At 42.1% G+C, this 21,443-nt stretch overlaps 1 protein-coding gene and 1 pseudogene across 2 annotated transcripts; one reads left to right on the top strand and one right to left on the bottom strand.

Annotated features, from left to right (window-relative positions):
* Positions 1 to 1,237: 1,237 nt before the first annotated feature.
* Positions 1,238 to 15,016, top strand: LOC115132294 (small ribosomal subunit protein eS10-like; annotated as a pseudogene).
* A 162-nt stretch (positions 15,017 to 15,178) lies between these two features.
* Positions 15,179 to 21,429, bottom strand: LOC115132293 (diphosphoinositol polyphosphate phosphohydrolase 1-like). Of its 2 annotated transcripts, none has more exons than XM_029664780.2 (5): positions 21,176 to 21,429; positions 19,785 to 19,883; positions 18,889 to 18,933; positions 18,659 to 18,743; positions 15,179 to 18,438 (listed from the first exon to the last, which is right to left on the bottom strand). In XM_029664780.2, exons 1-5 carry the CDS (start codon positions 21,272 to 21,274, stop codon positions 18,239 to 18,241), a joined length of 528 nt encoding a protein of 175 aa, XP_029520640.1. In that variant the 5' UTR covers positions 21,275 to 21,429; the 3' UTR covers positions 15,179 to 18,238. The 2 variants fall into 2 exon arrangements, with proteins under 2 accessions (XP_029520640.1, XP_029520639.1); XM_029664779.2 differs by having other exon boundaries at positions 19,773 to 19,883; positions 21,176 to 21,427.
* Positions 21,430 to 21,443: the final 14 nt, after the last annotated feature.

A 21,443-nucleotide genomic window follows, 5' to 3' on the forward strand; every position in this document is an offset into this window, starting at 1 on the left:
ATATACACTGGAATTGCTTACCAAGACGACATTGAATGTTCGAGTGGCCAAGTTAGAGTTTTGACTAAATCGGCTTGAAAATATATGGCAAGACTTGAAAAAGACTGTTTAGCCATGATCAACAACCAACTTGACAGAGCTTGAAGAATATTTTTAAATTTTTTATGTGCAAATATTGTACAATACAGGTGTGCAAAGCTTTTTGAGACTCACAGCTGTAATTGCTGCCAAAAGGGGTTCTAACATGTATTCACTCATGGGGTTAAATACTTATCTAATCATGACATTGTGTTTTATTTTTCATACTTTTTTGTACAAATCTCAGAATTTCTTCTACTGACATTACAGAGTATTTTGTGTAGCTCATTGTAAAAAAAATACAATTAAATCCATTTTAATCCCACTCTGTGAAACAACAAAATGTGGAAAAAGCCAAGGGGTGTGAATACTTTCTGAAGGCACTAAAGGCTGGGGTGAGGGGCCATCTTCTTCTTTAGCCTATCATTGCCTTGGCAAAAGCTGATCAGGCTGGTATTCCGGTTGTCCACTCACAATATTTGCTAGTATCATAAAGTACATTACATAATGAATTTCCTATGAAATGTATCCTAATCATGAGTGCTGCTGATGTGACGTCACCACAGCACTCAGTATCCCTTGCTCCCTCCCTCCCTGTCCTGTACCTGGCTGAAAAATAAATGTAAAATATAGACAACCATAACACTCAAAAAAAATGCCATAGGCACACCTGCACAAAAACATATTAATATTGAATTATGAATTGACAGTTCGATAATCAGAGATGTTTTAATTTATCATGGCTATGCTGCATAAAATCACATTAATACGCATGCGTCGGTCTCTCGGCTCCGGTCTCAAAACACTCATTCAAGGTACAAAAACAGCTTACTTTAATCATTCTGTATGATCCCAAACATCATGAGACATGGCGTTGTCATAACTGAAAGTGGTGTCTAAATTGTGCTTCTTGAAACAGTCTAACATTTATTTTTAAATGTAATTTTGTTGGTCCTTATTATGACTGTTTCTACGAATACCTACGCGTTAAGCGGCACTACTTATAACTATGCATGGCGGCTGCTAGTTAGTTGGCTTGCCCTGCTGTATTCATTCCACTGATACAATAATACCATTTAGCATAGTCTTGGCTTTATAACTAGCTCATTGTAACTTTATCGCGTATATCCCGGTGTATGCCTTTAACAATTGTGTCTGATGTTTTAAAAAAGTGTAGTGCTACACTGCCCCCAGAGGGACACAGGCATTATGTAGTTAGCTAACTGTTAGTTGGGTAACGTTAGCAAAGCGAGTAGTTAACTAGCTAGTTGTAACTACCAATTAGCTAACTAGGCATACTTGCCATGATTTAGAAACACTGACAAGTGTTCAACCTTTCTACCATATTTGGTTAATCTCTTCTATGAACTCACTCATGGTGAAGGAAGTTCCCGATGACTCCAACGGAGTGGCGCAGAGACCAGGCAGCAGGCTTTGTGGAATCTTCTGACTACATGATTCGCCCAAGGTCAATATTTAAAAAGTAATTATGGAACGCTTAATAAACCTTTTACCGATATTTGATCTCTGTAGTTGCATGCCTTTATTAGCTGAAATCCATACTTTTTCAATAAACGTTCATGAACCACAACAGACTGTCCTTGTTGAGATTCAATTGGCATTTGAGCAGAGTTGTCATCTTAAAGCAACAGAAATGAGCAAACAGTCAGTTGTATTTTATTGTTTATTGAAAAAGTATGGATTTCAGCAAGCTGCTTCAGAGGACAAACATGGTAGGTGATACAAAATGTGTAATTATGAAATTATTGACATTGGGCAAATCGATGTAGTTAGAGCAAAATTCCACAAAGCCTGGTCTCCGCTCCACTGTTGGAGTCATCAGAAACGTCCTTCGCTGTGTAGTTTAGTCAGCTAACTAACTACATGTCCTGCATTTTTAGATACACACCCAGAATCAGAAATGTATTTGATTTACCCAGTGTGTCAATTCAGTTGAGGTAGCCAGCATATCAAGTATCCTTTAGCTGCCGTATGACCATTATCTTACGGCACAGCTGATGCCTGTTGACCTTTCTTGCATGTAACGTTAACTTGAGCGGTCTGTTAAACAGCTGACGGCCATGTTTTTCTCCGCCCCTCCAGATGCTGATGCCGAAGAAGAATCGTATAGCCATCTACGAGCTCCTCTTCAAGGAGGGAGTTATGGTGGCAAAAAAAGGATGTGCATCTGGCTAAGCACCCGGAGCTGGCCGATAAGAATGTGCCCAACCTTCACGTTATGAAGGCCATGCAGGTTAGATTTTGTACTCTATTCTGGTGCCTCATATAGTGTCACATGATTGAGAGTGAAACCAGGATAGGATCAACTTTATTGTCCCTACGGGGAAATTTGTCTTTGACACCCAGTAATGTAGCTGTAAAAAATTATACGGGTTAGTTGGAAAAATGTCCAACTGAATGTGACCCTCCCTCTGCAGTCTTTGAAGTCAACTGGGTATGTGAAGGAGCAGTTTGCCTGGCGCCACTTCTACTGGTACCTGACCAATGAGGGCATCCAGTACCTGAGGGACTTCCTGCATCTGCTCCCAGAGATTGTTCCTGCCACTCTGCGTCGCCAGATGCGCCCTGAGACCGCTAGGCGCAGGCCTAAAGGTAGGCTGCATATCATGACTGTGGCCTTTTCTTATTTGGGGAAAAATACTTTCCTCCATGACCCGGAAACCGATAAGTGGTCAAGGAAAGTTGCCACATTCAAAACAACTGGGAAAAATACGAAGTCAAATCATGTCGGTGATCTTCAGGTCGGAAAGACGGAGTTCAAAAAAGAGGCCCGAGTTGGATGACCATTTTCAAATGATTTTTCCCAGTCGGAGCTTGTTTTTTCCCCCCTTAGTTCCAAGTTGTTTTGAACGCACTGAAGTTGGAGATTTTCGAGATCCCAGTTTTGAAAGCGGCTGGTGCCTAATAACGAATTGACAAACGGAAGACTGTTCTCCATTCCGCTAGCCTCCGTTGGCGACAAGTGTATCCTACCAGAGTCCTTTGTGGAAGAGTTTTCAAATCTGCCACTCCCTTTGAATCTGCTTTTGTTTTCTTGAAGGAGAAAATCATGGCGAACATTTAAAAACAATATGCATTGCATAACTAGCCAAATGTTTTATCACTTTATACATTTATTTTGGGATTCCAACGCGCCTCATGACGCGTGATTAGATGAGTCTCATTTCATACAAGCGCATTTTCGTCCACTTTCCCTCTCCGCCGCTCCTCGATTGCCTTTGACCTTTTTCCAATTGTGAAAATGTTGAATATGTTTCACCTGGGGACTGTTCAGGAGGGTGCACTGTAAAAATATAACTAAACTCAGCAAAGAAAGAAACGTCCCTTTTTCAGGACCCTGTCTTTCAAAGATAATTTGTAAAAATCCAAATAACTTCACAGATCTTCATTGTAAAGGTTTTAACTTCTCTAGGGTAGGGGGCAGCATTTTGAATTTTTTCACCATTATTTAACCAGGTAGGCAAGTTGAGAACAAGTTCTCATTTACAATTGCGACCTGACCAAGATAAAGCAAAGCAGTTCGACACATACAACGACACAGAGTTACACATGGAGTAAAACAAACATACAGTCAATAATACAGTATAAACAAGTCTATATATGATGTGAGCAAATGAGGTGAGATAAGGGAGGTAAAGGCAAAAAAAAAAAGGCCATGGTGGCAAAGTAAATACAATATAGCAAGTAAAACACTGGAATGGTAGATTTGCAGTGGAAGAATGTGCAGAAATAAAATAATGGGGTGCAAAGGAGCAAAATAAATCAAATAAATACAGTAGGGAAAGAGAGAAAGGGGTAGTTGTTTGGGCTAAATTATAGGTGGGCTATGTACAGGTGCAGTAATCTGTGAGCTGCTCTGACAGTTTGTGCTGAAAGCTAGTGAGGGAGATAAGTGTTTCCAGTTTCAGAGATTTTTGTAGTTCGTTCCAGTCATTGGCAGCAGAGAACTGGAAGGAGAGGCGGCCAAAGAAAGAATTGGTATTGGGGGTGACCAGAGAGATATACCTGCTGGAGCGCGTGCTACAGGTGGGTGATGCTATGGTGACCAGCGAGCTGAGATAAGGGGGGACTTTACCTAGCAGGGTCTTGTAGATGACATGGAGCCAGTGGGTTTGGCGACGAGTATGAAGCGAGGGCCAGCCAACGAGAGCAGAGCGTACAGGTCGCAATGGTGGGTAGTATATGGGGCTTTGGTGACAAAACGGATTGCACTGTGATAGACTGCATCCAATTTGTTGAGTAGGGTATTAGAGGCTATTTTGTAAATGACATCGCCGAAGTCGAGGATTGGTAGGATGGTCAGTTTTACAAGGGTATGTTTGGCAGCATGAGTGAAGGATGCTTTGTTGCGAAATAGGAAGCCAATTCTAGATTTAACTTTGGATTGGAGATGTTTGAGGTGGGTCTGGAAGGAGAGTTTACAGTCTAACCAGACACCTAGGTATTTGTAGTTGTCCACGTATTCTAAGTCAGAGCCGTCCAGAGTAGTGATGTTGGACAGGCGGGCAGGTGCAGGCAGCGATCAGTTGAAGACCATGCATTTAGTTTTACTTGTATTTAAGAGCAATTGGAGGCCACGGAAGGAGAGTTGTATGGCATTGAAGCTTGCCTGGAGGGTTAACACAGTGTCCAAAGAAGGGCCAGAAGTATACAGAATGGTGTTGTCTGCATAGAGGTGGATCAGAGACTCACCAGCAGCAAGAGCGACATCATTGATGTATACAGAGAAGAGAGTCGGTCCAAGAATTGAACCCTGTGGCACCCCCATAGAGACTGCCAGAGGTCCGGACAGCAGACCCTCCGATTTGACACACTGAACTCTATCAGAGAAGTAGTTGGTGAACCAGGCGAGGCAATCATTTGAGAAACCAAGGCTGTCGAGTCTGCCGATGAGGATGTGGTGATTGACAGAGTCGAAAGCCTTGGCCAGATCAATGAATACGGCTGCACAGTAATGTTTCTTATCGATGGCGGTTAAGATATCGTTTAGGACCTTGAGCGTGGCTGAGGTGCACCCATGACCAGCTCTGAAACCAGATTGCATAGCAGAGAAGGTATGGTGAGATTCAAAATGGTCGGTAATCTGTTTGTTGACTTGGCTTTCGAAGACCTTAGAAAGGCAGGGTAGGATAGATATAGGTCTGTAGCAGTTTGGGTCAAGAGTGTCCCCCCCTTTGAAGAGGGGGATGACCGCAGCTGCTTTCCAATCTTTGGGAATCTCAGACGACACGAAAGAGAGGTTGAACAGGCTAGTAATAGGGGTGGCAACAATTTCGGCAGATAATTTTAGAAAGAAAGGGTCCAGATTGTCTAGCCCGGCTGATTTGTAGGGGTCCAGATTTTGCAGCTCTTTCAGAACATCAGCTGAACGGATTTGGGAGAAGGAGAAATGGGGAAGGCTTGGGTGAGTTGCTGTGGGGGGTGCAGTGCTGTTGACCGGGGTAAGAGTAGCCAGGTGGAAAGCATGGCCAGCTGTAGAAAAATGCTTATTGAAATTCTCAATTATGGTGGATTTATCAGTGGTGACAGTGTTTCCTATCTTTAGTGCAGTGGGCAGTTGGGAGGAGGTGTTCTTATTCTCCATGGACTTTACAGTGTCCCAGAACTTTTTTGAGTTAGTGTTGCAGGAAGCAAATTTCTGCTTGAAAAAGCTAGCCTTGGCTTTTCTAACTGCCTGTGTATAATGGTTTCTAGCTTCCCTGAACAGCTGCATATCACGGGGGCTGTTCGATGCTAATGCAGAACGCCATAGGATGTTTTTGTGTTGGTTAAGGGCAGTCAGGTCTGGGGAGAACCAAGGGCTATATCTGTTCCTGGTTCTAAATTTCTTGAATGGGGCATGCTTATTTAAGATGGTTAGGAAGGCATTTAAAAAAAAATAACCAGGCATCCTCTACTGACGGGATGAGATCAATATCCTTCCAGGATACCCCGGCCAGGTCGATTAGAAAGGCCTGCTCGCTGAAGTGTTTCAGGGAGCGTTACGGATGCAGGCAATGAGGCAGTGATCGCTGAGATCTTGGTTGAAGACAGCAGAGGTGTATTTAGAGGGCAAGTTGGTTAGGATGAGATCTATGAGGGTGCCTGTGTTTAAGGCTTTGGGGAGGTACCTGGTAGGTTCATTGATAATTTGTGTGAGATTGAGGGCATCAAGCTTAGATTGTAGGATGGCTGGGGTGTTAAGTTAACCTCTTCAACCTATGGGGGCGCTATGTCATTATTGGATAAAAAGACGTGCCCGTTTTAAGCGCAATATTTTGTCACGAAAAGATGCTTGACTATGCATGGAATTGACAGCCTTGGAAAGACAAAACTCTGATGTTTCCAAAACTGCAAAGATAATATCTGTGATTGCCCCAGAACTACTGCTACAGGCGAAACCAAGATGAAGTTTCATACAGGAAATGCCCCAGATTCTGAAGGCGCTGTGTTCCAATGTCTCCTTATATGGCTGTGAATGCGCCAGGAATGAGCCTGCGCTTTCTGTCGTTTCCCGAGGTGTCTGCAGCATTGTGACGTGTTTGTAGGCAAATCATTGGAAGATTGACCATAAGAGACTACATTTACCTGGTGTCCCGCCCGGTGTCCTGTGTCGAAATTATTGCATAATCTGTAGGTCCATGCGCGTTCCATTTCTTCAGAAGAGAAAGTCAACTGCCTCGATGGATTTTATCATCGATAGATATGTGAAAAACACCTTGAGGATTGATTCTAAACATCGGTTTGCCATGTTTCTGTCGATATTATGGAGTTAATTTGGAAAAAAGTTTGCGTTTTAATGACTTAATATTATTATTATTTTTTTCCTTACCCAAACGTGATGAACAAAACGGAGCGATTAGTCGACACAAATAATATTTTTTGTAAAAACGGAACATTTGCTATCTAACAGAGTCTCCTCATTGAAAACATCTGAAGTTCTTCAAAGGTAAATGATTTTATTTGAATTCTTTTCTGGTTTTTGTGGAAAATGTTGCATGCTGAAAGAGGCATAATCCTATGCTAGGCTATCAATACTGTTACACAAATGCTTGTTTAGCTATGGTTCAAAAGCATATTTTGAACATCTGAGATGACAGTGTTGTTAACAAAAGGCTAAGCTTGAGAGCAAATAGATTAATTTCATTTCATTTGCGATTTTCATGAATAGTTAACGTTGTGTTATGCTAATGAGCTTGCGGATAGATTTACACAATCCTGGATACAGGTTTTTTTTCGTAGCTAAACGTGACGCAGAAAACGGAGCGATTTGTCCTAAACAAATCATCTTTAAGGAAAAACTGAACATTTGCTATTTGAGAGTCTCCTCATTGAAAACATCCGAAGTTCTTCAAAGGTAAATGATTTTATTTGAATGCTTTTCTGGTTTTTGTGAAAATGTTGCCTGCTGAATGCTAATGCTAAATGCTACGTTAGCTATCAATACTGTTACACAAATGCTTGTTTTGCAATGGTTGAGAAGGATATTTAGAAAATCTGAGATGACAGTGTTGTTAACAAAAGGCTAAGCTTGAGAGCAAATAGATTAATTTCATTTCATTTGCGATTTTCATGAATAGTTAACGTTGCGTTATGGTAATGAGCTTGAGGCTGTATTCACGATCCCGGATCCGGGATGGCTCGACGCAAGAAGTTAAATGTTCCAGTTTAGGTCGCCTAGCAGCACAACCTCTGAAGATAGATGGGGGCAATCAGTTCACATATGGTGTCCAGAGCACAGCTGGGGGCAGAGGGTGGTCTATAGCAGGCGGCAACGGTGAGAGACTTGTTTTTAGAGAGGTGGATTTTTAAAAGTAGAAGTTCAAATTGTTTGGGTACAGACCTGGATAGTAGGACAGAACTCTGCAGGCTATCTTTGCAGGAGATTGCAACACCACCCCCTTTGGCAGTTCTATCTTGTCTGAAAATGTTGTAGTTTGGGATAAAAATTTCAGAATTTTTGGTGGTCTTCCTAAGCCAGGATTCAGACACAGCTAGAACATCCGGGTTGGCAGAGTGTGCTAAAGCAGTGAATAGAACAAACTTAGGGAGGAGGCTTCTAATGTTAACATGCAGGAAACCAAGGCTATTACGGTTACAGAAGTCATCAAAAGAGAGTGCCTGGGGAATAGGAGTGGAGCTAGGCACTGCAGGGCCTGGATTCACCTCTACACCGCCAGAGGAACAGAGGAGTAGGATAAGGGTACAGCTAAAAGCAATAAGAATTGGTCGTCTAGAACGTCTGGAACAGAGAGTAAAAGGAGATTTCTGGGGGCGATAAAATCGCTTCATGGTATAATGTACAGACAAAGTATGTGAATACAGTGGAGGTAAACCTAGGTATTGAGAGATGATGAAAGAGATATTGTCTCTAAAAACATAATTGAAACCAGGAGATGTCATCGCATGTGTGGGTGGTGGAACTAATAGGTTGGATAAGGTATAGTGAGCAGGACTAGAGGCTCTACAGTGAAATAAGCCAATAAACACTAACCAGAACAGCAATGGACAAGGCATATTGACATTAAGGAGAGGCATGCTTAGTCGAGTGATCAAGTGTCCAGTGAGTAGTGAGGTTGGTTGGGGTCACGGCGATTTAGACAGCTAGCCGGGCCATCGGTAGCAAGCTAGCATAGGATGTCTGTTATTAGCCACCTCGTGCGTTTCCGTCGGTAGGATTAGTGGGGTTCCATGTGGTAGAGGGGACACACAAAAAAAAAAAAGTTATAGAGGCCCAAGAAATGTTTTCATTCAATGTAAAAATTAATTGTCCGATAGGTCTATTCAGATAGCAGCCGATAAGACAGCTAACGGTTAGCGGACCGCAGATGGGCGTTCAGGTAACGTCGCGACGGAGGAGCCAGCCGGATAACTCCCTCGGGTAGATAACGTCAGTAGTCCAGTTGTGAAGGCCCGGTGGGGCTTCGCGTTGGCAGTAAAACGGGTCCGGATAGGTGATTGTAGCCCAGGAGTGATTGATGTTTGCTCCGGAATCGACGAAAGCCGATAGTCACACGGATAGCAGCTAGCTAGCTGCGAGATCCAGGTATAAATGTCCAGAGTTAGCGGTTGTAATCCAGGGACATGGAGAGAAAAATAGGTCCGGTATGTTCCGGTCCTAGCTGCGCCGTACAAAACTGCCGATAGATTTTCGAGCTAAAGGATAGCTGATGACCACAGACCGTGGTTAGCTGAATACTAACGATTAGCCAGTAAAGGAGCTAACTAGCTTCTGATTAGCTTCAGGCTAGCTTCTGGATTAGCTTCTGGCTAGCTTCTATGGAGGATTATAGATTTGAGGTAAATAATATATATTTTTTATAAATATAAATTGGTGAGGCGGGTTGCAGGAGAGTGTTTTGAAGATGAGTTTATGGAAAATAAAAAATATATATAAAAAGGTATGCGAAAGAAAGTTGGAAATATATATATATATATACACGGGACACGACGAGGACAAAAGACGTCTGAACTGCTATGCCATCTTGGAACTCACAAAATGCATGAATGAAAAGCATGCCCAAATTAAACTGCTTCTTTTTTTATATATTTTTTTATTTCACCTTTATTTAACCAGGTAGGCTAGTTGAGAACAAGTTCTCATTTGCAACTGCGACCTGGCCAAGATAAAGCATAGCAGTGTGAACAGACAACACAGAGTTACACATGGAGTAAACAATTAACAAGTCAATAACACAGTAGAAAAAAAATGGGCAGTCTAAATACAATGTGTGCAAAAGGCATGAGGAGGTAGGCAAATAATACAATTTTGCAGATTAACACTGGAGTGATAAATGATCAGATGGTCATGTACAGGTAGAGATATTGGTGTGCAAAAGAGCAGAAAAGTAAATAAAATAAATAAATAAAAAACAGTATAAAAACAGTATGGGAATGAGGCCTAGAAGATAGGATATGCATATAATTAGTAGATTTGGATAGAAAACACTAAAGTTTCCAAAACTGTTAAAATAATGTCTTTGAGTATAACGGAACTGATTTGGCAGGCGAAAACCTGAGAAAAACCCATTCAGGAAGTAGGATTTTTGTGTGTGTAGTTTTCTATTCAATGCCATTACAGTATCCATTGACTTAGGACTCAAATTGCAGTTCCTATGCCTTCCAATAGATGCCAACAGTCTTTAGAAATTGTTTCAGGCTTGTATTCTGAAAAATGAGTGGACCCTGCCGTGTCACAGAGCTTTTTCATGCGCGCGGCCGAGAGTGCCTTTCTTGTTTACCTTAAATTGACAATGTTATTGTCCGGTTGAAATATTATCGATTATTTAGGCTAAAAACAACCAGAGGATTGAATATAAACATCGTTTGACATGTTTCTATGAACTTTACAGATACAATTAGGATTTTTTTGTCCGCCTGTTGTGACTGCATTTGAGCCTGTGAATTACTGAGGAAAACGTGCAAACAAAACGGAGGTTTTCGGATATACAGAAAGACTTTATCGAACAAAAGGAACATTTATTGAATAAATGAATGTCTTCCGAGTGCAAACCTATGAAGATCATCAAAGGTAAGTGATTAATTTTATCTCTATTTCTGACTTGTGTAACTCTTCTACTTGGCTGGTTACTGTTTGTAATGATTTGTCTGCTGGGATATGTTCTCAAAGGTATGCTTTCGCTGTTTTTTAAATCTGACACCGTGATTGGATTCACAAGAAGTTAATCTTTAAACCAAAATAGTTGTATCTTTTCTGAATTATTATAATGAGTATTTCTGTATTTGAATTTGGCGCTCTGCAATCTCACTGGATGTGTGCCTGGTGGGACGCGTCCCACATACCCTAGAGAGGTTAAACACTGTTTCCCATGCTTGTTCAATGAACCATAAACAATTAATTAACATGCACCTGTTAAATGGTCGTTAAGACAAACAGCTTACAGACGGTAGGCAATTAAGGTCACGGTTATGAAAACCTAGGACACTAAAGAGGCCTTTCTACTGACTCTGAAAAACACCAAAATAAAGATGCCCAGGGTCCCTGCTCATCTGTGTGAACGTGCCTTAGGCATGCTGCAAGGAGGCATGAGGACTGCAGATGTGACCAGGACAATAAATTGCAATGTCTGTACTGTGAGACGCCTAAGACAGCGCTACAGGACGGACAGCTGATCATCCTCGCAGTGGCAGACCATGTGTAACACATGCACAGGATCGGTACAGCCGAACATCACACCTGCGGGACAGGTACAGGATGGAAACAACAACTGTCCGAGTTACACCAGGAACGCACAATCCCTCCACGTCCTCAGAGCATGCGTAGACCAGCTGACTGGTGTGTTTACGGACATATTCAATCAATCCCTATCCCAGTCTGCTGTTCCCACATGCTTCAAGAGGGCCACCATTGTTCCTGTTCCCAAGAAAGCTAAAGGTAACTGAGCTAAACGACTATCGCCCCGTAGCACTCACTTCAGTCATCATGAAGTGATTTGAGAGACTAGTCAGACTAGAAAGTTCTAAGTTCCTCGGTGTACACATCACAGACAAACTGAAATGGTCCACCCACACAGACAGCGTGGTGAAGAAGGCACAACAGCGCCTCTTCAACCTCAGGAGGCTGAAAAAATTTGGCTTGTCACCAAAAACACTCAAACTTTTACAGATGCACAATCGAGAGCATCCTGTCTGGCTGTATTACAGCCTAGTCCGGCAATTGCTCCGCCCACAACCGTAAGGCTCTCCAGAGGGTAGTGAGGTCTGCACAACACATCACCGGGGGCAAACTACCTGCCCTCCAGGACACCTATACCACCCGATGTCACAGGAAGGCCAAAAAAACATAAACGACAACAACCACAGGAGCCACTGCCTGTTCACCCCACTATCAACCAGAAGGCGAGGTCATTACAGGTGCATCAAAGCTGGGACCGAGAGACTGAAAAACAGCTTCTATCTCAAGGCCATCAGACTGTTAAACAGCAATCACTAACATTGAGTGGCTGCTGTCAACATACTGACTCAAATCTTTAGCCTCTTTAATAATAAAAAATTGGATGTAATAAATGTATCACTAGTCACTTTAAACAATGACACTTTATATGTTTACATACCCTACATCTCATATGTATATACTGTACTCAAATCAAAATCAAATCAAATGTATTTATATAGTCCTTCGTACATCAGCTGATATCTCAAAGTGCTGTACAGAAACCCAGCGTAAAACCCCAAACAGCAAGCAATTCAGGTGTAGAAGCACGGTGGCTAGGAAATACTCCCTAGAAAGGCCGAAACCCAGAGAGGAACCAGGCTATGAGGGGTGGCCAGTCCTCTTCTGGCTGTGCCGGGTGGAGATTATAACAGAACATGGCCAAGATGTTCAAATGATCATAAATAATCATAGGTCTGGGACAGGTAGCACATCCGGTGAACAGGTCAGGATTCCATAGCCGCAGGCAGAACAGTTGAAACTGGAGCAGCAGCACGGCCAGGTGGACTGGGGACAGCAAGGAGTCATCATGCCAGGTAGTCTGAGGCATGGTCCTAGGGCTCAGGTCCTCCGAGAGAGAATTAGAGAGAGCATACTTAAATTCACACAAGACACCGGATAGGACAGGAGAAGTACTCTAGATATAACAAACTGACCCTAGCCCCCCGACACAAACTACTGCAGCATAAATACTGGAGGCTGAGAAGGGAGGGGTCAGGAGATACTGTGGCCCCATCCGATGATACCCCCGGACAGGGCCAAACAGGAAGGATATAACCCCACCCACTTTGCCAAAGCACAGCCCCCACACCACTAGAGGGATATCTTCAACCACCAACTTACCATCCTGAGACAAGACCGAGTATAGCCCACAAAGATCTCCGCCACGGCACACCCCAAGGGGGGGCGCCAACCCAAACAAGAAGATCACATCAGTGACTCAACCCACTCAAGTGACGCACCCCTCCTAGGACGGCATGAAAGAGCACCAGTAAGCCAGTGACTCAGCCCCTGTAATAGGGTTAGAGGCAGAGAATCCCAGTGGAAATAGGGGAACCGGCCAGGCAGAGACAGCAAGGGCGGTTCGTTGCTCCAGAGCCTTTCCGTTCACCTTTACACTCCTGGGCCAGACTACACTCAATCATATGACCCACTGAAGAGATGAGTCTTCAGTAAAAACTTAAAGGTTGAGACCGAGTTTGCGTCTCTCACATAGGTAGGCAGACCATTCCATAAAAATGGAGCTCAATAGGAGAAAGCCCTGCCTCCAGCTGTTTGCTTAGAAATTCTAGGGACAATTACTCTATACCATCTACTGCATCTTGCCATGCCGTTCAGCCATCGTTCATCCATATATTTATATGTACATATTCTTATTCATTCCTTTACAGGTGTGTATAAGGTAGTTTTTGTGAAATTGTTAGATTACTTGTTAGATATTACTGCACGGTCGGAACTAGAAGCACAAGCATTTCGCTACACTTGCATTAACATCTGCTAACCATGTAAATGTGATTTGATTTCAGTGCTCAGACTGTCTGCAATAGGTTGAGAGAGGCTGGACTGAGGGCTTGTAGGCCTGTTGTAAGGCAGGTCCTCACCAGACATCACCGGCAACAACGTTGCTTATGGGCACAAACCCACCACCACCAGGACTGGCAAAAAGTGCTCTTCACTGACGATTCGCGGTTTTGTCTCACCAGGGGTGATGGTCGGATTCGCATTTATCGTTGAAGGAATGAGCGTTATACCGAGGCCTGTACTCTGGAGCGGGATCAATTTGGAGGTGGAGGGTCTGTCATGGTCTAGGGGCGGTGTGTCACAGCATCATCGGACTGAGCTTGTCATTGCAGGCAATCTCAACACTGTGCGTTACAGGGAAGACACCCTCCCTCATGTGGTAGCCTTTCTGCAGGTTCATCCTGACACGACCCTCCAGCATGACAATGCCACCAGCTATACTGCTCGTTCTGTGTGTGATTTTCTGCAAGATAGGGATGTCAGTGTTCTGCCATAGCCAGCGAAGAGCCCAATCTCAATCCCATTGAGCACGTCTGGGACCTGTTGGATCTGAGGGTGAGGGCTAGGGCCATAAATGTCCAGGAACTTGCAGGTGCTTTGGTGGGGTAACATCTCACAGCAAGAACTGGCAAATCTGGTGCAGTCCATGAGGAGATGCACTGCAGTACTTAATGCAGCTGGTGGCCACACCAGATACTTACTTTTGATCCCCTTTTGTTCAGGGACACATTATTCAATTTCTGTTAGTCACATGTCTGTGGAACTCAGTTTATTTCTGTTGTTGAATCTTATGTTCATACAAATATTTACACGTTAAGTTTGCTGAAAATAAACGCAGTTGACAATGAGGACGGTTATTTTTTTGCTGAGTTTACTGCCAATCAGTATTACAGGGTTGACTGATTCCTGTACTTAGCATGTTTCCTTCATAGATGTATTGTGGTGAACATTGCAGGTGTTATGCCAGTTGTATGGAGATGAGTGGTGTAAAATGGCCTCGTGTTTCAGGTATGGAGGGTGACAGAGCTGAGACGCCAGCCAGGTTTAACCGTGAAGGAGGCGACCGAGACAACTACAGACGTTCTGTTGCACCACGTGAGTACCCAAATCACCTGTTATGTTTGATAAGCATGCACCAATATGGAAATATTGGGCCAATACCAATATTTTCCATGGTGGCTGACCTACATTGCAAGTTACCTAATTCTTTACTTGTCTGATGATCAAATGTCCTTTTAGCTGGTGCAGACAAGAAGGCTGAAGCAGGTGCTGGTGAAGCTAAGTTCCAATTCGTAAGTAAATACTTTTCCAAGGATGGGTGCCATGCGATATTGTAGCCCAATAGAGATCTTCAAGGACCGAAAACATACCAACTTTGTGTTGCAGAGGAGGTTTTGGACGTGGCAGAGGACGGCAACAAAGCAGACTGTTCTTGTACAGTATAATAAAAGGTGATTGGTGTAATCTCAATGTGTCATGAATTTAATTGCATGAGATGTCAGTGCTCATTTATCATAAGATGTATACACTTGAATTTGTAGGTGGTAATGACTAAGCTTATTTTCAAAGTAGGTTAATTTACAAACGAATTGTTCCATCAGCTGAAAGAAACCCAAAGAAAAGAACTGAAATACTGGTGTTTTTATTAATTGGCACAATTCATTTTACATTCAGGCTTACACTTTGTACCCATTGAAGAAATCTGAGTTGACAACATGGAGATGTTTAGCCATGTAATTGCAAGGCCAATTGAACAATGAACAAATGCCTGTCTGGACCATTGCACGTAACGACTAACAATTTCTGAACACCAGTCTTCAAGAAATATTATCTCATTTGATTTATCCTGTTAAGACCCTTAACCTTACCAGTAAACTGAAGTAATCAAGAATGGGGGAAACACTGCGATAACTACCATCACCTGGTTAGATGACCCATAGCCAGTACATGGCACAACCTCATGACAGGCCTCAAGACATTGGCATACTGAGGAAAACAATGAAATTCCTACTGGCCCTATAGTGGGGAAATAAAGCCATGTATGTCATTACATCCTGGTGCGATATTATGACTACCATGAGTAGGCCTAACCCTTTCTATTTTTACATGTGCCATAGGCAAGTAGTCAAAAGAAATTTAAAAAATGCAGTTCACATTCTTATGTTCAGGGTCAATGTTGAAAGGGACCAAAACTCCACATGATAGGCAGTTACTAATACATAAATGTTGCATAACCAACTGAAGGAAATGCAATGCAGCTAGGCAAAACTAGCCAACTGAGGGCTCAAGATACCACAGGGCCATAAAGGTTAAGAGGCTGTAGAAAACTTAAACATTGGCAAGAGACAGTTCAAAGATGAACAAAAGGAGGCTGAAAACTGAACAGCTCTTTGTACCAGATCTGTTGGGTCAATGTGTAAATGTGGACCAATGCAGCTCAGCAAGAATATCCAAATACTTGCCTAGATGCTCAGTGGCACAAGCTGTTCTGCCAGAGCCAGACAGTTTCTCACACCATGGACAACATGACACCTTACATTGTTTGTTCTTGGCAGGGTAACTTGGTGGGCCTGAAACATAATTGAAATGATCACATACCTAGCCCATCAGGGTTTTGAGCTGTTTAGCACAGAGGTCTCAGGAGTAAGTACTTCATCAAAACCAGCTAGCAACTACAAGATGACAAGTGTGAGCGAAGAAGAATCTACACATTCATTTGTGGGCCAGAGAGACGAGCAAACGACAGTACCAAACTCCAGGGTCAGTAGGAGAGTTTGCTCTCTGCATTGACAGACTATAGCTCATTAACATATCTACCAATCCCAGTTATTTGTTCCCAAGTCCTGACAGGGCCAGAATAACTATGGTTCTGAGACTCGGCATCCATCCATTCGTCAGAAATACGGCATTTAAAATATTTAAATGATTAATTTGAACAACCAATGAACATACCAAAAGTAGACAATATATTAAGACCTGTTAAAAGTATTTTTCAAGAAACAAAAAACAAATCTCACTGACAAAAAACAAGTCCAGTGTTAATTTAAGGGAAAATGCAGAACTACATCACAGTGTAAACATTTGTTAGGAATACAATTTAGAATTGATGAAATCATGAGTGTAAATGTACTCACCAACGTGCAGGTGATTTACCTTGGCATTGCATCTCAGGTTGTGCAACCTTTTCCTGCATCACACACTGGCTGCATTTTGACAGACAGCCCAATTCTGATCTTTTTCCACAAATTGGTCTTTTAACCAATCAGATCAACTCTGAAAAAGATCTGTGATTGGTCAAAAGACCAATTAATGAGAAAAAAAGAGAAAAAAAATCAGAATTGGGCTGCCTGTCTAAATGCATCCATAGTCACACACGCAAATACACACCAATCAGCCCTCAACTTAAACAATACACACACAGAAAGGCTATTAGTACAGACTGATAAATGTCCGTCATCTGCAATCAATCACCATAACATAAGAAAATAAATATGAATATTAACAAAGTAAATTGATATAAGATTATCAAATAAAGTGGAAACCATAACAATGAGTGGGGTCTAGAGTGGGGTCCACATGTTATGCAGCAGTGGCATAATCTTCCTAGTGCCATTTTAAATTAGCCTTACTATTCAAGCACAAACACCTAACGACATTACTCCCCACCTCCTGATACACAACCAGATTCAAAAGACTAGTCTGGGTTCTTGTTCCTTTCCCCTGAGGATCAGAGAACATGCACAATTCTCTGTCTTTCTGGTCATTGAATTATAAAACCAATCAATAAATCATCTCCATAGTCTGACAAGATGTGAGACAGCAGATGACTTAGATTTCAATGTTCTGGTTAGATGTCCCCCAGTGTGGTTAAAGGCCCAAGCTACTGTGGGAGTAGTTTTTTTTGTCAGACCCTTATCAAAGCTTCTCTTTCAAAACACCAAAGCTTGTGCTACCTTCACAATGTAATACAAAGGGAGACTGTTTGTACCAGATAATTCCATTCCTACAATTTGCGTCACACAAGACACACCCATGTAGCTTTACCACACATGCAAAACAAGAAACTTTCCCACAAGCCTATCTAACCTAAAGCCATTCATTCTTAGGGGATTAGGAAATATATGAAAAAAGCAACAATAGAAAATGTCACACAGAAATAGACTCATACTTTATAACTCTTAACACCGTTGGGAGTAGGTATTACACTAATGATCTGTCACGGTATATGGTGAGAGGTTGTCATTCTTATGAATGCCATATAAAAAGGGGTGTGGCAACTTCAAGTAGTGTAAGCAAAACAAGACCCTGGAAAGCCTGTTTTCTTCTGTAAACACATTCTATACCAATACTTTACGTCGCCAAAGCAGAAAGTTTCATTCGTCAAACCTCAGATTTATGAGAGAGGAACCGAGGTAAAGGAGGACAAGAGTTTGGGAATATCTCATGCAATCACTAGTAAAAAGCAACAACAAAAAAAAAACATTCGAATTACAAAGTGTTATATCTTCTTCGCCCAACACTTGTCAAGTCTGTACCTCCACTCTGGCACAAGAAGGCTGGCAAGGCAAACATTTCTGTTGATATTTTGAAGATATAAAAAAGGAAAAAGTAGTAGGAGCAGGATTAAGTAAGAAAAAGAAGCAGGTAAAAGATGTGGAGAAGTCTCCAGGAGTTTCTGTGTTTTAGTTATCTTATACTCGATCTGGAGCTCTGGTTGATATTGTAGGTAGGGGAGTGCTCTTCTCCCCCTATCGTGGTCACCAGGGGTGTCCTGTTGCTGCTCAGGCTGCCCTGTTGTAGGGCCTCAAAGTACGAGGCCTGCACAGGCTTGTGGCACTGCAACACTCTTCTGGCATCCTCAATATTAAACCATTCCCTTTTTCTCCCTGTCAACAGAGGGATAAAGACCAAAGGGGAGTCAGGAAGGGAAAAACACCCAAAAACAAACAGGTTTAGTCTAGATTAACTAAGGACTGAAACTATGAAGGATCTACAATAGTAGTAGGCTCTTCTGGCTAATCCATGTGTCAATGAATCAATTTGATAACAAAAATGATTGTCCAGTCATCGCAGCTTTCACAAACACCACAAAAACTAGAAACATACCAATATTCACAGAGTCCTCCCAGTCTTCCAACATCTCTGTAACGATGAGGACATAGACATATGTTCTGTGCTTCCTGTCTGTGTTCTGAGTAAATCGAGAAATTGTCAGTGCTCAAGGTTAGGAGGCAAACAGTGGAAATAAATGAGCAGTTCCTCCCACCAAGTTTAAAGACAACCACACAGACATTAAAAAAATAGATTATGTAAAATCTTCCATTTTTTCATCTCACCTCGAAAATTCCTAGTAGACGCCCCAATGTCCCCTTGACACCAGCCTGAAAAGACAACATGGCCAGTGGAAATGAAACAGCAGAAAAAATATCATTCTTAGTAAAAGCAGGACACTTGTGATAATGTTTCTGCATTTTCACCCGATGAGACCTGGGGATTCTGAGAATTGATGCCATTTTCAGTCACGGGGTGGGGGGAGGCCATGGTTGTGTATGGTCATGAAGGAGAGGGAGAGATCAGTTCCTATTAACATGGCGTCATCGTAGTACTTTCTTCTTCAGGTTACAGTTTTACTCTATTTATAAACATGGACTCTCAATCAAGAGGCTCCTCCATCCCCATTTAGTTCATAGCTTCCATAGAGGAACATCTAGACTCAAAGAACGCATAGATTTTTCAGGCTTGAAATAAGGGCTGCTAAGGTAACGGGTATAAACTTGGTACATCAACAAAAAAAACAAATCCTGCAAGAACATTTTGCAAAGACAACAATGCATCAGATTGTGTTTCACTGACAAATGAGCTCAATATCAATCACAAGGAACTCACAAAAGAGGCTGAATACACTTAATGGAAAAGCAACAAACTTAAAATTACTGGAAGATCTCATTTGTTATAAGAGAAAACGCTAACTTCAGTTAGGGAGAAGTGAAATACTATATACCCTCCTTAAGAGCTTTAGGCAACACTTTAGCATGAGCGTAACCCTTCTAGAAAATGTTGCTGAAGGACAGGATGTTTGGGGAAATCGGATCAGATTAATAAGCCTAAACCAAACCATTTAAAGGCCACCTGTGCAGACGTGAAATTTTACTTCCCATGAGCTCCTTGCTTAATAAAAACTCTGAATGCACAAGTCAAGTTGACAAGTAATTCAGCCTACCTCTTCACACACCTCTCGAACAGCAGCAACGTTGGGCTCTTCCTCCGGCTCCATCCCTCCACCAGGGACGATCCACTTGCCTGGATGCCGGATACTACTCACCAACAACACCTGTAGGATTGACAGTTATTTCAATTCAGATATGCCCCTACAGTCACAAGATTGAGTTGCTCTAATTGAATACCATTACTTGATCACTAATATAGGCCTATAACAGAAATCAAGCACTTGAGCCCCCAGGTGTTATAATACCCACAAAAAAAACTCAGTCAAACAGGGAAATGGTTCCAATAATTCTTTCCATCTTTCATTTTCCCATAGGGAATTTTAGAAACACTTAAAATAAGGGCTGTAGGCTCAAGTAGGCTTACCCTGGCATGATGTTTTGATAAACAGGTAAATCTCTCAGACAAGGTGACTTTTATCAATATATTTCAGCTACATTTACTCAGTTTCGAAAATGCCAATTAGCATCAAAGTAGACATCAAGCAAGACTACAAATCCCTGCAAGTCATCTCCAGCTGCCACCTTTGCTAACAGGTATTGTGTCAATTTAAATCTTGCACAAGACAGTTCACAGAATTGTCAATTTAAAGAAATGTAGCCAATTTCTTCATGACTACATTTAGCTAACATTAGATAGTCAATCCAGAGATTCTTATTTTTGGGGCAGTCTCATCCATGTCATCATGACATTTGTTCTTTATGATAGCCACATTCACAGCTAATTAGCGTTTCATTTTTTTGGTGGGGGAAACACAGGCGAATATATTGATACATTTCACCTTGTCCAAGAGATTTAAATCTGTATCATCAAAACGTCACACAAGGGTAAGCATACACGAAACACAGCCCTTATTTTAAGTGTTTCTAAAATCTCATATGAGATAAATTAATGGTGGAAAAACGATTGGAACCATTTCCTTGTTTGACCACTAGGTTTTATGGGTATTATGACTCATACTGTGGTACTCTATTTGCACAAGGCATGTCATGGATGCATTTGCGCCATGCCTTACATTTTTTGTTGGCCCACTCCTTTGATGATATGCACACATTGCAGAATTTGTTGCAATGGCCCAAAACTAAATGGAAACTGCATTGCATAAACTCACTGACAACTCTGGGGAAATACAATTACATTACATTTAATCTAGGCGTCTACGGTTAATGTCAGTTTGAGAATTGTAATAGTTTTTGACACAAAAACATGGCAACCGCCGGTGATCTTGTTGCCAGCAATTCTATTTAGGCCTTCTCGCCACCAAATATATGCCTTTCGTTGACAACTCGCCCTCTTCTCTTCATTCGGAATCGCTACCCCCAGACTATCTGCTGGCAACGTGGCAAACTGTTTATTCACAAGGCCCGTTCCACCACACCACTCTAGCCTCGGACTTACCTCCTCCTCACTCTCGTTTCTGAAGCACAGACAGGCGGCGCGCTTCTTGTAGCCATCCCCGTCATATGTCCGCGTTTGATTCGATTTGATCTTCATCATTTCGGGGTCTCAAAAAAGAAAAAAGTGAACAAAATCACTGGAAGACGTTCACAGCCCACTTACTGAAACCCTGTATAAGTCTCGAAATTTCTAGAATAGACTTCTTCTTCGCTTCATTTTTGAAGACCTGGTCGCATCTCTCGTACAGACGCCATTATTAAAAAGCTGC

Source organism: Oncorhynchus nerka, linkage group LG7 (genome assembly GCF_034236695.1).
Source record: "Oncorhynchus nerka isolate Pitt River linkage group LG7, Oner_Uvic_2.0, whole genome shotgun sequence".
Classification (NCBI taxonomy): Eukaryota; Metazoa; Chordata; class Actinopteri; order Salmoniformes; family Salmonidae; genus Oncorhynchus; species Oncorhynchus nerka.

Excerpts from the sequence above, each read along its gene's own strand:
- LOC115132293 (XM_029664779.2), bottom strand. The coding sequence starts at position 21,274 with ATGATGAAGATCAAATCGAATCAAACGCGGACATATGACGGGGATGGC. Across the intron at positions 18,934-19,772 it reads TTCGAGAGGTGTGTGAAGAG|GCTGGTGTCAAGGGGACATT; the intron begins GTAGGCTGAATT and ends TTGTCTTTTCAG. Across the intron at positions 18,744-18,888 it reads GTCTACTAGGAATTTTCGAG|AACACAGACAGGAAGCACAG; the intron begins GTGAGATGAAAA and ends CGATTTACTCAG.